The sequence below is a fragment of the Lithobates pipiens genome, unplaced genomic scaffold (assembly GCF_037356315.1).
Source record: "Lithobates pipiens isolate NorthernLeopardFrog02 unplaced genomic scaffold, aLitPip1_a1.2 Scaffold_23, whole genome shotgun sequence".
NCBI classification, from domain to species: Eukaryota; Metazoa; Chordata; class Amphibia; order Anura; family Ranidae; genus Lithobates; species Lithobates pipiens.
This window is the reverse complement of record NW_027507785.1, coordinates 245,203,165-245,216,558: the sequence shown is the minus strand read 5'-3', so window position 1 is coordinate 245,216,558 and position 13,394 is coordinate 245,203,165. Positions and strand designations below refer to the sequence as shown.

At 43.1% G+C, this 13,394-nt stretch overlaps 1 protein-coding gene across 3 annotated transcripts in view; it reads left to right on the top strand.

Annotated features, from left to right (window-relative positions):
• KLHL20 (kelch like family member 20) overlaps window positions 1-13,394 on the top strand; it is a 99,454-nt gene that overhangs the window by 10,856 nt on the left and 75,204 nt on the right. For all 3 annotated transcript variants that reach the window (XM_077452982.1, XM_077452983.1, XM_077452981.1), the window contains one exon: window positions 12,616-12,803. In XM_077452982.1, coding sequence (XP_077309108.1) covers window positions 12,781-12,803 — 23 coding nt within the window. In that variant the 5' untranslated portion in view covers window positions 12,616-12,780. The remainder of the gene's footprint in view (window positions 1-12,615; window positions 12,804-13,394) is intronic.

Here is a 13,394-nt window from a genome sequence, read left to right as displayed (position 1 = left end):
GGTAAAAAATGCAGTGAATCGCGGTAAAAAACGCCGCAAATTGCGGTAAAAAAACGCCGCAAAAAATGCTTGAAAAGCTACGCTCAGGTGTGGGACTGCGATATTGCGGCGGACATTTTGACACTGACACTTTTTGGGGACCAGTGACACTAATACAGTGATCAGTGCTAAAAATATGCCCTATACTAATGACATTGGCTGGGAAGGGGTTAAACAGGGTGGATCAAAGGGTTAACTGTGTCAATCTCTACTATATGGGGTTAATTTATACTGTGAAACAGTGAAAGTAATAATGTATATGACCACACACACGATAGATGGGCATTGAGTCAGACATGAAGCCATATGAAGGGTGGAAAGGAGATAGAAATATTTTGTATTAAAGAGGAAGTAAACCCTGATGAGTTTACTTCCTCTTTGATTCCCTGCAAAGGTAAAGCATAATGGACTACTATGCATCGCATAGTAGTCCATTATGTGTCACTTACCTGACACAGGAGCCAGCGAAGTCACCGCTGTCCCATTGTGTACGGAGCCTCCATCTTCTCGGTGGGTCTCGCTGCTCCAGCGCTGTCATTCGGTGAAGCCGCGATGACGTCACTGCCGCGCATGCGCACGGGAACCGCCACTTGCGGCATATCGCCGTTGACAGCGGCGCACTCAGTGTGCCTGCGCGCCGCTGCGCTGCCTGTGTTTTGGCAAATATCTCCTAAACCTTGTAGGTTTAGGATATATTTCTTGGACCTACAGGTAAGCCTTAATCTAGGCTTATCTGTAGGTCAAAGTGGTTTGTAAGGGTTTACAACCACTTTAAAGTAGTACTAAAAGCTGAGACTTATTCCATCCTCACAGAATCGCACGCCCACCCGGGAATGTCCATGACCGTTGGGTTCTCCGGACCCAGCGTATCACAGAGCGGGGCAAAGGGCCAATGACAGCGGCCCTTTACCACTTGATCTCTCCGTCCAATGATGGAGCGATCACTTGTCAACAAACTGGAGCTTGTCCGGTGCAGCTCCTCCACTCTCCTCACACTGATCGGTACAGTGTGAGAGGAGAGAGCCGGGTGCATCAGCGCTGTTGGCTGTCTCTGGAGTGCCCACAGTGCTGATCTGTGTCCATCCCTGGCTCATACATGCCCATCTGTGCCACTACAGTGCCCATCTGTCTCTCACACAAGTGTAATAGTCAAATTTGATTTGAAATGTATGTCCCTGATGGTGGTCCCTGCATGTTGTGCCTTTCTATGTGTCCAGGCTGTGGAAAAGTCTCCCACGTGGTATTGCCATACTCAGGAGTATCTATTTTTTGGTTATAATTTTTGTTATGTACATGCTATGTGTTAGAAATATCTTATAAATAGACAACTTTGTCTTAAAGCGGGAGTCCGCCGGGACTCCGCGTTTTTTTTTTTTTTTTTTTTTTTTTTTTTAGTCAGCAGCTACAAATACTGCAGCTGCTGACTTCTAAAATAGTGACACTTACCTGTCCAGCGCGCCCGCGATGTTGGCACCCGAAGCCGATCTCTAGATCGACACTTGAGTGCTGCCGCCGCCATCTTGGGTATGGGAATCAGGAAATGGAGCCTTTCGGCTTCATTTCCCGGTTCCCTACTGCGCATGCGCGAGCCGCGCTGCGCAATGAGGACGGTCCCCGCTGCCTCTGGGATCTGTGTGTTTCCCAGCAGGCAGCGGGGCACTTGCGGAAGGGAGCGGGCACTTGCGGAAAGGGGCGTAATGTACGCCCCTTTCCGCAGAGAGCTAGCCCGGAAGTGGGTGCAGTTACCTGGATTATCCAGGTAACTGCACCCCCCCTCCCCCCTGAAAGTTGCCAATTGTGGTGCCGGAGGGGGGGGAGGAATCCGATGAGCGGAAGGTCCATTTTGCGTTTTTCATTTTCTTTCCATGTTTTCCAAAAAACGTGTTGAACAGCCTCATTATGCCTCATGTAATATACGTTTAGGTGTTTCTTTCCAAAATTTGGTCATTTCGTGGACGTTTCCATTGTCCTGGTGCTCCAGGGCCTTCAAAAGTGTAAGAGGTAATCAAAAAATGAAATGTGTAATTTGTGTCCCTAGAACGTCTGATGGTGCTCCCTGCATTTTGGGCCTCTGTATATGTCCAGGCTGTTTAAAAGTCTTACACATATGGAATCGCCATACTCAGAAACAGTAGTAGAATGTATTTTGGTGGGTAATTTGTGCTATGCATATGCTGTGTGTGTGTGAGAAATAACCTGATAATATGACAATTCTGTGGGGGGGATCTTCATTTTGCAAAGAATTGTGGGAAAAAATTACAGCTTCAAAAAACTCACCATGCCTCTTACTAAATACATTGGATTGTCTACTTTCCAAAAAGGGGTCATTTGGGGGTTATTTATACTTTCCTGGCTTGTTAGCCTATCTCATGTCTTGAGACACTATCAGTACATTAAGTGAGAACCATTTTCATTGATTGGCACCATAGCTTGTAGACTCTATAACTTTCACACTGACCAAATGATATACACTGATTTGGATTATTTTTACCAAAGAAATGTAGCAGTATAAATTTTGGGCAAAAATTACTAATTTGCAAAATGTTATGACCAAAACAAAGAAAAATGCCAATGCCAAAACCCAGTGGTGATCAAATACCACCAAAAGAAAGCTCTATTTGTGTGACAAAGGACAAATAATTCACATGGGTAGCATGTTGCCTGACTAATTGTCATTCAACATGTGATGGCACCGAAAGCTGAAAATTGGTCTGGTTAGGAAGAGGATTTACGTGTTCAGTGGGCAAGTGATTTATTTTATTATTATTATTATTTTTTTTTTTTTAAACGGGTTCTACTTGCCCTGCTCTGTGTAATGGTTTTGCACAGAGCAGCCCTGATTCTCCTCTTTTGGGGTCCCCCACTGATGCTTCTGGCTCCTCCTGCCTTCAGAGTGACCCAATGGCAAGCTACAAAGTATAGTAAGAGTGTACCTATAGCAAGGTAAAAAAAACTTTTGCCTTTAGAACCACTCGCTTCCTGCCCAGGACTACATGTCCCATAAGGCATTGCTCCTATTCACAAGTTCTCAGGCACTTACTGACCTTTATGGATGGTATACTGCACTGTGATCTGCACACACCTAACACATTCTGTTTGCAGACCAACTAATTGGCTGGCCAATTAATCATGAAAATAGTTGACAACTATTTTCATAATCGATTTAGTTGTAGTGGTTCCTCCCCTAATAAATCTTATATTTATATTTTTACCCCCCCCCCCCCCCCCCGTACATTCTCTTACATTTACCAATGGTAAACTTAATTTTCCATCTAGTAGCCCACTTCATTTATTTATTCAGGTCCTTTTATAAAGTTTCTATATCCTGCTGTGATGTTATTGTCCTACATAATTTTTGTGTCGTCGTCAAACACTGAGATCAAGCTATTTTTCTCCTACCCTCTATACCATTTATGAATAAATTAAACCGAATCGGTTCCAGTACAGAGCCTTGGGGTACCCCACTAACCACTCTAGACCACTCTGAGTACACATTATTTATCACTACCCTTTGGAGACGCACCACAGCCAGTTTTCTATCCAAGAACAAACCCTATGGTCTATACCCACCAACCTCAGTTTGTAGATTAAGCGTTTGTGGGGGGACTGTATGAAATGCTTTTACAAAATCCAGATACACCACACCCACCGGCCTACCCCTGTCCAGATGGCAGTTTGCTTCCATGTAGAATGTTAATAGGTTGGTTTGGCAAAAGTGACCTTTTGTAAACCTATGTTAATTACTGCTAATTATACTGTTTTCTTCAGCAAATTATTGGATATGGTCCCTTATCCCCTCAAATAGTTTACATTCTTCTGATGTTAGGCCGACAAGCCTATAGTTTCCAGGAATATATCCCTGCCCTTTTTTGAATATTGGTAATACGCAGGCTTTTCGACAATCAACTAGTACCAATCTTGTCAGTATGCTGTCCATAAAGATTACGAATAATGGTCTGGCTATAACCTGACTGAGTCCTTTAATCACTTCAGCCCCGGAAGGTTTTACCCCCCCTTAATGACCAGGCTATTTTTTTGCTCTATGGTCCTGCGATACTTTAACTGACATCTGTGTGACGCTGTAACCAAATAAAATTGTCCTTTTTTTTCCCACAAATTGTTTTTTTTTTTCTTTTGGTGGTATTTGATCTCACCTGCGGTTTTTATTTTGAAAAAAAACAAAAAAACATTTTCTCTTTCGTTCATTGATGGACACAGCATCTTCATCTTGACCTTTAGGGTTATATCACTCCTTTAGGGGGCGGTCCTACTGGCTATAACCCCTCACACTGCATCCAGCAGCTCAGTTTTTTTCTGCCTAGTGTAGAAGGACCTGGCTCCCGGTGGGACAATTGGTCCTGGGAATTTTTTCTTTTTTCTGTATTTTTGATTCCGGTGATCTACAATCAACAGCCAGGCTGGGTGACAGGCTGGATAATATAGATTCTGGTAGTCTCCCCAGCCTGGGCATCGAGCATGAGCAGGCCCTAGCTACGTGCTGGGTCGGCCACGACATGCCCCGTCTAATCCAGGGGCGGCCAGTGAGCTATGTGCTCTGGGGCACACATATGACAGGTCTACTGCTGTCTTTGTCACAGTGTGCCATGGACGACAGCCACCCCGTACTGCTCGGGTGATGGGTCTGTCTGTGAAATGCGTCCAGTCCTTGCAGGAGGGGAAAATATGGTGCCACCTGTCTCAGCAGGAAGGAGCAACTGGGCATTCCCTTTGAGGTTGACTAGGGGGTCCCATACTCTCCCTTTTATTCTCTCCCTGTCCTTTGCCTCCTCCCCATGCTATGGGCCACTGTGTGACTGGGCACATGGGGGTACGGTGCACGTAACTGGCCAGGGATCCTCCGGGGGGATCTGGGCCCTGGCAGGAGGCTGCGCTGGGTGTTGGGGCTCCGCTCGTCCTCTTCCCTGTTTCTGGGTCACAGTGGGGTGTTTGTGCTGTGTTTGACATATTGGGAGGCCGCTGCGCGCTCCTAGGCCATTTTCCTGGGGCTGCGGACATTTTTTTTTTGTAGCCACAACCAGTTTTTTGCCTTTCAGCCATTTTCTGGAAGTTCGGTGCCCGTTTGCTCTGCGCCCTCAGATGCTTTTGCTGAGGTGGCCATTTTCTAGTAGCCTCAGGTAGTTTTGCCTCTAGCGTTTGTGTGCTTGTTTCCTTCTAGAACAGCACGCTTTTCACACACACTTTGTGGATGACACAGGGAGAGCAGACAGCAGCAGCACAGTGCAGTACCTGGGTCAGGGTGGTGAGTCCTCAGTCTGTGGCAGCTAGGAGGGTGGACTTTTTGTGTGGCTTGCCTTAGGTACCTAAGTGGTGACAAGTGAGTGTGGGTCAGCATGGTGTTGGAAGCTGAAGCTTCTTCCCCAGACATCCCTCTGATTGCAACTGGTTCCCCTGCACCTGCGGTGCCTATGGAAGCTCTATCAGCAGTCCTGGAGGCCTTTGTTGCCAGGGTGGAAGCGGCTGTGGAAAGCTCTGATTCAGACTCGGGCCCCGCTGTGACAGGCGGTCCCTGTTCTGACGTATCAGTGGAAGCAGACCAGTCAGGATGACTCCGTGTCCGGGTCAACGCAGGAAAATGCGCTTGTAGGAGCACTTTTTACAGCGGTGCGGGATACCCTAAAGATGGGGGATATGGTGGGGACATCTACAGAGGTGTCAGTCCCTTTTGGGTCTCACAAGCCGGCCCACATGGCTAAGGCGTTTCCTTGCCCAACTTATTTTGATACGTTTATTTACAAAGAGTGGGGAAAACCGGAGCGGGCCTTTTCAATCCCGAAACGCATGGACGTGTGTTACCCCTTTGAGGAGAGTTTCCTGAAGAAATGGACATCTCCGATTATTGACCCCCCGGTATCCAGATTAAATAAGGTAACCACGATTCCGGTGGAAGGGACCCCTGCCGACAGAAGGCCAGAGACGGTTGCCGATCCATGTTTACGGTGGTGGGGTCAGCATTGCGGCCAGTGTTAGCCATGTCCTTGGTGTCAGACTCTTACTGAATGGGCAAAATTGTTGTACCGTGAGTTGGAGAAGCAACAGGCTTCCCCAGTCTGCGTGGAGCTGGCGGACCAGTTGGTGCAGGGCCTTAAGTATGTCATGCGGCCTTAGACACGGCCCCCTTGCTCTCTAGAGCCTCTGTATCAGCAATAGTGCTATGTCGCCTGATTTGGCTGAAATGCTAGTCTGCGGACCAGGCATCTAAGAAAGCACTGGCGGATTTACCCTTCCAGGGAGAGAGGCTATTTGGAGCATCGCTGGATGACATTATTAAGAATGTTACTGGGGGTAAGAGTACGTTGCTCCCACAGCCCAGAAAGGGCAAGGAGACCTGGAGCAGTTTGCAAAGGAATAGTGGTCCGAAATTCTGGGTGAGAGGTGTAAGAAGCTTGACTGTTATAAGAAACAATTGATTTCAGTTTTTTTATTACAAAGGGTGTGCAACCAAATATTAAGTTAAGGGTGCCAAGAATTTTGACCAGCCCATTTTTGGAGTTTTGTGTGACATTATGTCCAATTAGCTTTTATTTTTTTTTTCTCCCTTTTTTTTTTTGTTTTGTTCCAATACACACAAAGGGAATAAACGTGTTACTGCAATACTTTTCTGTGAGAAATTCTTGATTTTCTGGAAAATTTTCTGGAGTGCCAACAATTTCGGCCATGACTGTATGCAGTAATCGGTGGCTATTTTATAGTAGGGTTGCACCGATACTTGTGCAAATGCACTGATACCTAAAACCAATACTTTTAAGGTTTGATTCTTTGAGCTGTCAGTGGGTCTCCCCAGTGTTAAAGAAGTCCGGAAATTGGAGCTGTCAAAAAATAAAAAAAGCAGCCAGGTATGACTTTCACGAAACTTTTACGGGTTAAAATTTAAGTCTTTGGCCCTCAAGTTGCATAAAAGTTGGCCCAAAGTAGTGCATGAACTACTTTCAAGTCACTGCAACTTTAAGTTGCACATATATGTATGGTTATCATTGGAAAACGTGGGGTATGGCTTGTCATCCAACATTGATGTCCAAAGTCAGATGACAGGTGTGAGTGTACACTTATAGCCTGTCCAACATACGCCTGAAGAAAAGTAGCAAACTCCCTATAGCTGATCCAACACATGACTTAAAAAAAAAAAAAGTAGCAACCTCCAATTTTAGCTAATCCAACACACAGCTAAGAATAAAATGTTGACCTCCAACCTTTCCTTATAGCCAGCCCAACACGTGATTTTACTGCAATTTGCGTTTTTTTTTTTTTTTTTTTTTTTGGGGGGGGGGGCAGATTAAAAAAACACAAATTGCTGCAAAAACGCATTACATTCTTTTCTGCAGCTTCTCCATTGAACTATATTGAACCAAAAAAGCTCCATTTTGCATTTAAAAGTCCCTGACCCTTTCCAAATATGCAGCTGCTGAAAAAAGCACAGATATGAACATGTCCCATAGGAAACCATGTAAATGGACTGTTGCGTTTCTGCAAAAAGCACCAATAAACATATAGATGTGAACCAGGTCTAAGATGTTTAGTAACATAATGGGGTTAAAAAAACTAAAATTAGCCCTTTATAGTACAAAAAAGCAAATAATCACTACTGGAAGGGGTTCATTTTTTTTATTTTTTTATTTATTTATTTTTTTTTTAACTGAAGAACAGTGAAAGTAATATTTACAGTAATGATTATATTTTTGTACTAAGGGCTCATTTTAATTTTTTTTTAATCCCATTATGTTCATGGCCAAGTAATCGATAAATTTCATAATCGATTAGTTGTCGATTAATCGATTAGTTGTTTCAGCCCTAAATTTTAGATAATCCAACACATGCCTAAAAAAAAAAAAAAAAAAAAAAAAAAAATACTGATATCAAACCTCCCCCTATGGCCAGCCCAACACACGCCTAAATAATAGTACCAGTCTCCGACCTCCCCCTATAACTGTTCCAAGACGCACATAAAAAAAATACTGTCCTTCAACCTCCCTTTATAACCAGTCCAATACATGCCTAAATAAAATACCAGCCCCCAACCTCCCCTTTTTAGCTGATCTAACACACCTGAATAAAAATACTGGCCTCCAACCTCCCACTATAGCTAGCCCTGCACGTGACTGAAAAGAAGTATAAGCTTCCAACCTCTCCCTATAGTCGGTCCTAGATGCACATAAAAAAATGTATCAACCTCCAACCTCCTCATGTCTGAAAAATGTATGTATGGTAATCTAAGCCACAAAATAATAATTTATCCCAACACTTCAATTATCAGGCATTGTCCTATATGATTGTAATAACTAAATCGGGTTGAAATAAAATATTACCAGTAATGGTAGAGCATAGCACAATATATGCATAGAGGTGTGTATTTATTATTATTATTATTATTATTATTATTATTTTTTATGACTATTTGAAATTGTTGATCTGTAGTAAGTACGCTTTGCAAATTATTACAAATTGTTTTTTGTGATGAGAAATGTGTCCAAATATGATGGAATGTGATTTTACAGTCTCTCCTAAAGTGTATGTAAGGCCAAAACGGCAACAAAAAAGCTTCCCTCTCCATCCAATACTACAAATTTTTTTTTAATTTATAGACAAACGTTTGGCAAAAATGACAAGGACCCATTAGATATAAATCGGATTGTTTTGTTGGCAGACCCCCGTATGATATAATTACTTATACATTTGAAAGGAGATGGGTTAGAGATTGCCCAATCAGATGAAGGCTTGGAAGCTTCCATTGGATGATGAACTGGCCAATAATGGTTGGATTGGATTATAACAGTATGTATATGGATGTATAGGTAGAGCCTTGGTAGGACACATGTACTGAAAGTCAGACCTTCCTGTTGGCATCGCGTATCTAGAGACAAGCCTACATTTTGATATGATCTATGTACAGTACTATGTTTTACCTCCATCCCAATTATCATGGTACCCTATTGTATCACCTATCTTTTATATCTAGGAACATGCGTTGATGTGATCTATGTACAGTACTGTATTCTACCCCGTCCCTATTATCATGGTAACCCATTACCTTACCTTGTCGTCACAATATCTACTGGTGCCCTTTTGTCTAAGAAGTTTTGCAGGTCTCCACCACTCAGGTATTCCATGATGAAGAATAGGAGTTTCTATGCAGAGGAAAGAAAGATAAAGGTTCTCGAAATGATTCGCTATGTGAATCCCTATGTAGCTTTGTGTCTGTTGTAAGAAAAGTAGGTGTCACAGCGGTATTCTGAGAGGAAAACCAGTTAACAATGACCTCTCCCACAAAAGTAGCAGGTAGACTTGCTTACCTTTTTGGAAGGTACCATATACATGAGTGCAGAATGGACTGGAATGAACTTCTTTTGGTATGTAGCTCTCGATGAGGGTATCTTGGTAGTCTTTCTTGATCATGATTTTGAGAGCCAGAGGTTCATCAGTGGAGGGGTGTGATGCCAAAACCACCTGGAGGGAACAGAGGGAGAGAAAATTATAAATGACAATCAGAGAAGTTCATTCGCATTTAATACTTTATGTATTCATGGTCTTCCTACAGAGGTTTGACACTTCCTATTCTGAATCAGAGTCCAGAGCTCTCCAGTCAGCATAGAACATGAGCTTTGCTGATTGGAGAGCTGTAGCTGAGTCATCAGGGGTCATGTCAAACCACTGTAGAGAGACCACTGCTTCCCAACAGAGAGAAAGCGCCCCTCTCTATAACATGTTGGCAAGGGCCAGGCTTTCTTACTTTAGTAAAGAAAACATTAATTCTGATCACCATTTGTGTGAATGCAACTTAAATTGATTTATCTGAGTGAAATGGAAAGATTTAGGCTTTAGGCTGTGTTCACATATGTGCGGCTGTAGTTTGCAGTATGGGGTCAGCCAGCTGTAATCACAGCCATCATGTGATCAGGAGGGCCAATCTGAGATGCACCGCTGCGCTGGCACGTACGCGTGATCCCCCTCCTGCTGAGTGACGTTCCTGAACTTCTCCTTAGGAGAAAGGGCTGTATATGTGCAGTGACCGGGTGGGAAGTGCTTAACCACTACTCTCTCTGAATAGTCTTTTAGACCGTTTTCTATCCATTTCCAAACAGATTTTTCCAAGCCTTTGTAGCAATATACATTTTTGCCTAAATGTTTGAAGAAAGGTTTATTTGCAAAATTTTATAAACAAATGTAAAACACCATCAATTTTGAAGAAAAAAAATATTTTTTCCCCATTATTTTTCAAAAATAAAAAAAAAAGTGGTGTTTAAATACCACCACAAGAAAGTTCTATTTGTATGAACAAATCTTTCACAAGCCAACTTTTGGTGCTGTCTCTGACCACCAAGAGTCCCGACCCATTCCCCTCCTCTTGTATAGGAGCACTAGTGTGAATGTGGCCTTAGGCCTGGACGGGTTCCTTTTTTGGGTGACAATTTTTGAGGTACAGTATCCCATAGCAACTACGGTATTGAAAATCCGTCTTGTACTGCTCTGACTTTAGCAGAGAAACTTTTGATCCCTAGTTAGTTTACGTTACTGTAAAGAATAAGAAACCTATTCAATAAGGATATGGGTCTGATCTGCGTCCTATAATACACTTGAGTTATTATTGCTGCCCCCGCAGTCACTCTTGGAATGTTTCCCTGTGTTACTCAATGAGAGCTGAGCTGGATGAGTGTTTCACATATTGCAAAAAATGCTGTAGGGAAATGTGCGGATAATTGAAAACTGCTGTAAAGAGGCTAGTAATAGTATGTTACAAAAAAAACAATTTCTCGCTTTCACCTTTTATATTTATCAATATTTAAAATTCTCACAGCAGCTTTACCTAAAGCCAAGTGAACTGATAACTTATAGAGTGATTATTTATCTTTTCTATATTGATGAATACATTGAGGTGTTTTTAATCTTTTCTTTTTGATATGAATTGGATTGCAAGTGCTGTTTGTATATTAGACTTTTCCCCTGGACTTACTCCAGGGTATAAATTGTCCCTAAATCTGAGGCTTGTGCATTTTTTTTTTTTTTTCAATATTTGGCCAGTGGGAAGCTAGGAATTACTAGAGAAAAAGAATTGCATGACATGTACTTTTTGTATGTATTTTAAGCGTGTTCGAACGTTTTATCAGCGCTGCTCCGTAGACTTCTATGGAGCGTCGCATGTCAGCTGTGACATGTCTGCTGACATCTGACCTGCTCCGATCCGAAAAAGTGTGACGGAGGAAAAAAACTACTTTTCCATCAGTCATCGGATCAGGGTGACGACGGACTCTACGATCCGTCGTTATGCGATCTCCCATAGGGGAGAGCAGCGCTCTGATAGGTCTGTCCCTGTGCAGTGAGCAGAGACAGACCTGTCATCTTCCTACTCAGCAGGGATCGACGGGGAGATCCCCGCTGAGCAAGCGGATGTTCACGAGGTGGATCGTCACGTATCCGCCCCGTGTGAAAGAGGCCTAAAAAAAAAAAAAAATAGCATTAATATTCTTATCTTATCTTTTTTTTAACTTGCCAGAAACCCCTGTTGCTAGGCAGTCTTCCTAATCTGCCGCCTCCTACTTCTCGTGATCTTCAGTCTTCTCCTCCTCGCATTGTCTTCTAGGGAATGGGGCACGCTGTGTTCTGGGAACTGTGTGTGTCCCAGAACACAGCGCACCCCATTCACAAAGCGCTGCGTGACACGCGCATTCGCAGTAGGAAGCTGCAGGGGAAACCGCAAGGCTCCACTGCTTGTTTCCCTTAGTGAGGATGTCGGGAGCCGGAACACGATATGAGGGACATATCAGCCTCGGGGCCAACATCGCCAGCGCCCTGGACAGGTAAGTGTCCTTATTAAAAGTCAGCAGCTACAGTGTTTTTCCACTGGAACACCCCTTTAACTTGTAGCTCAAAAGAAGCTCATTTTAAAGTGCTTTTAGACGTTCGTGTTTTTTTTTTTTTTTTTTTTCTAAGTAGGAAACGTGTCATACTTGCCTGCCCTATGTAATGGTTTTGGCATCGGGCAGCCCCGATCCTCCTTTTCTGCCCTCGCCACCCTGTAGAGTGCCCACAATAACAAGCTGGAGGCGATGGCTCCTGCTGCTGTCTCTAAACCAATGGGAAGTGAGAGCTTTCATGTAGATCTCTGGGTCGAGATTGTATTCGGGTGAGTATAAGGGGGGCTGGGGGGGGGGCTCACTGCATAGAATATATGAAGGTAAAAGAACGCCTGCCTTTACAAAGAATTTTAATTTTCAAGCTTCAAGCAACAGTATGCTCAGATGAGAACTGACATAACTGAAAAATGTGGGATTTTGGAGCTTTGTGATACAAGATGCTCAGTTGTGAATGAGGCTGCTTCCTTCACAGTATAGTTGCAAGCAGTGGCCACGCTGCATTTCAGGCCATTTCAACTAAAACCGGAACCGGTTCAGTTGTCTTTTATGATGTTGTTGGCTTTTAAAATACTTTAGTGTGTTTTAACTCAATGGAACTGTTTTTCCGTCACTGTAGTAAAGCACATCACACAGGCAGCACATGTACTGTGTAAGTTTGTATATACGATATCAAATGCAATGTTATTAAAAACTTTTATTCTTTCCTTTTTAGATGCAGCAAGAAGGATTTTTGTCATTGCAGAGGATCTTAAACAAAACAAAACCAAGATTTGCAGTTGCTCCAGTCGCAGCTCTACAAAAGTCCCGGGTGACTACATGCATCTGTCTTATCAATTACTAAGTTTAAATTTGGTGTGAAGAATTCTCTTCACTGTGCATGGACAGAAAGCCAATGCGTAGGTATGTACTGCAACCAGAGCTGCATGAAAATATTTACCCCAAAAAACGTTCCACGTTAAAAGCTAAAAACAAATGCTTTTGAAAATTGTAGTGCTAGATATGCTTTTGGTTTGATGTTGAAATCACAGATTTTTGTAGATTTTGATGCTAAATCATCTTGTGATTTATCTGTTTTACTCAATAGAAGTCCTTCTAATTAACAAATTGTTTTGTCAGGGAGCTGATGAATAATGTGATATACTTGGATTACGCTTCGCTCATGAATGCTTCCTCAGTCCTGTACAATTTCTACACTCCCCCCACGATGAAACAAGCTTTGAACCCATACAATACATTTAAAGTCCCAATACATTATTCCCTTTTTAACCCATACATTACAGCAGCCTGAAATTAGGCTTTTGAGGGACATATGCCATTCCTTTTGCTATCCCGTCTAACAGTACCTATGCAGACCCGCCGATCGGCTCTCCCTGTCAGCCCGCCAGCATGCTATCCTGCTGGACATCATATGACGCCCAGTCAGGATAACAGAAAGTCTTCCTAGTCGTCAATCTGCTATAGACCGGACGGGAAGTGGTTAAAGTGGTTGTA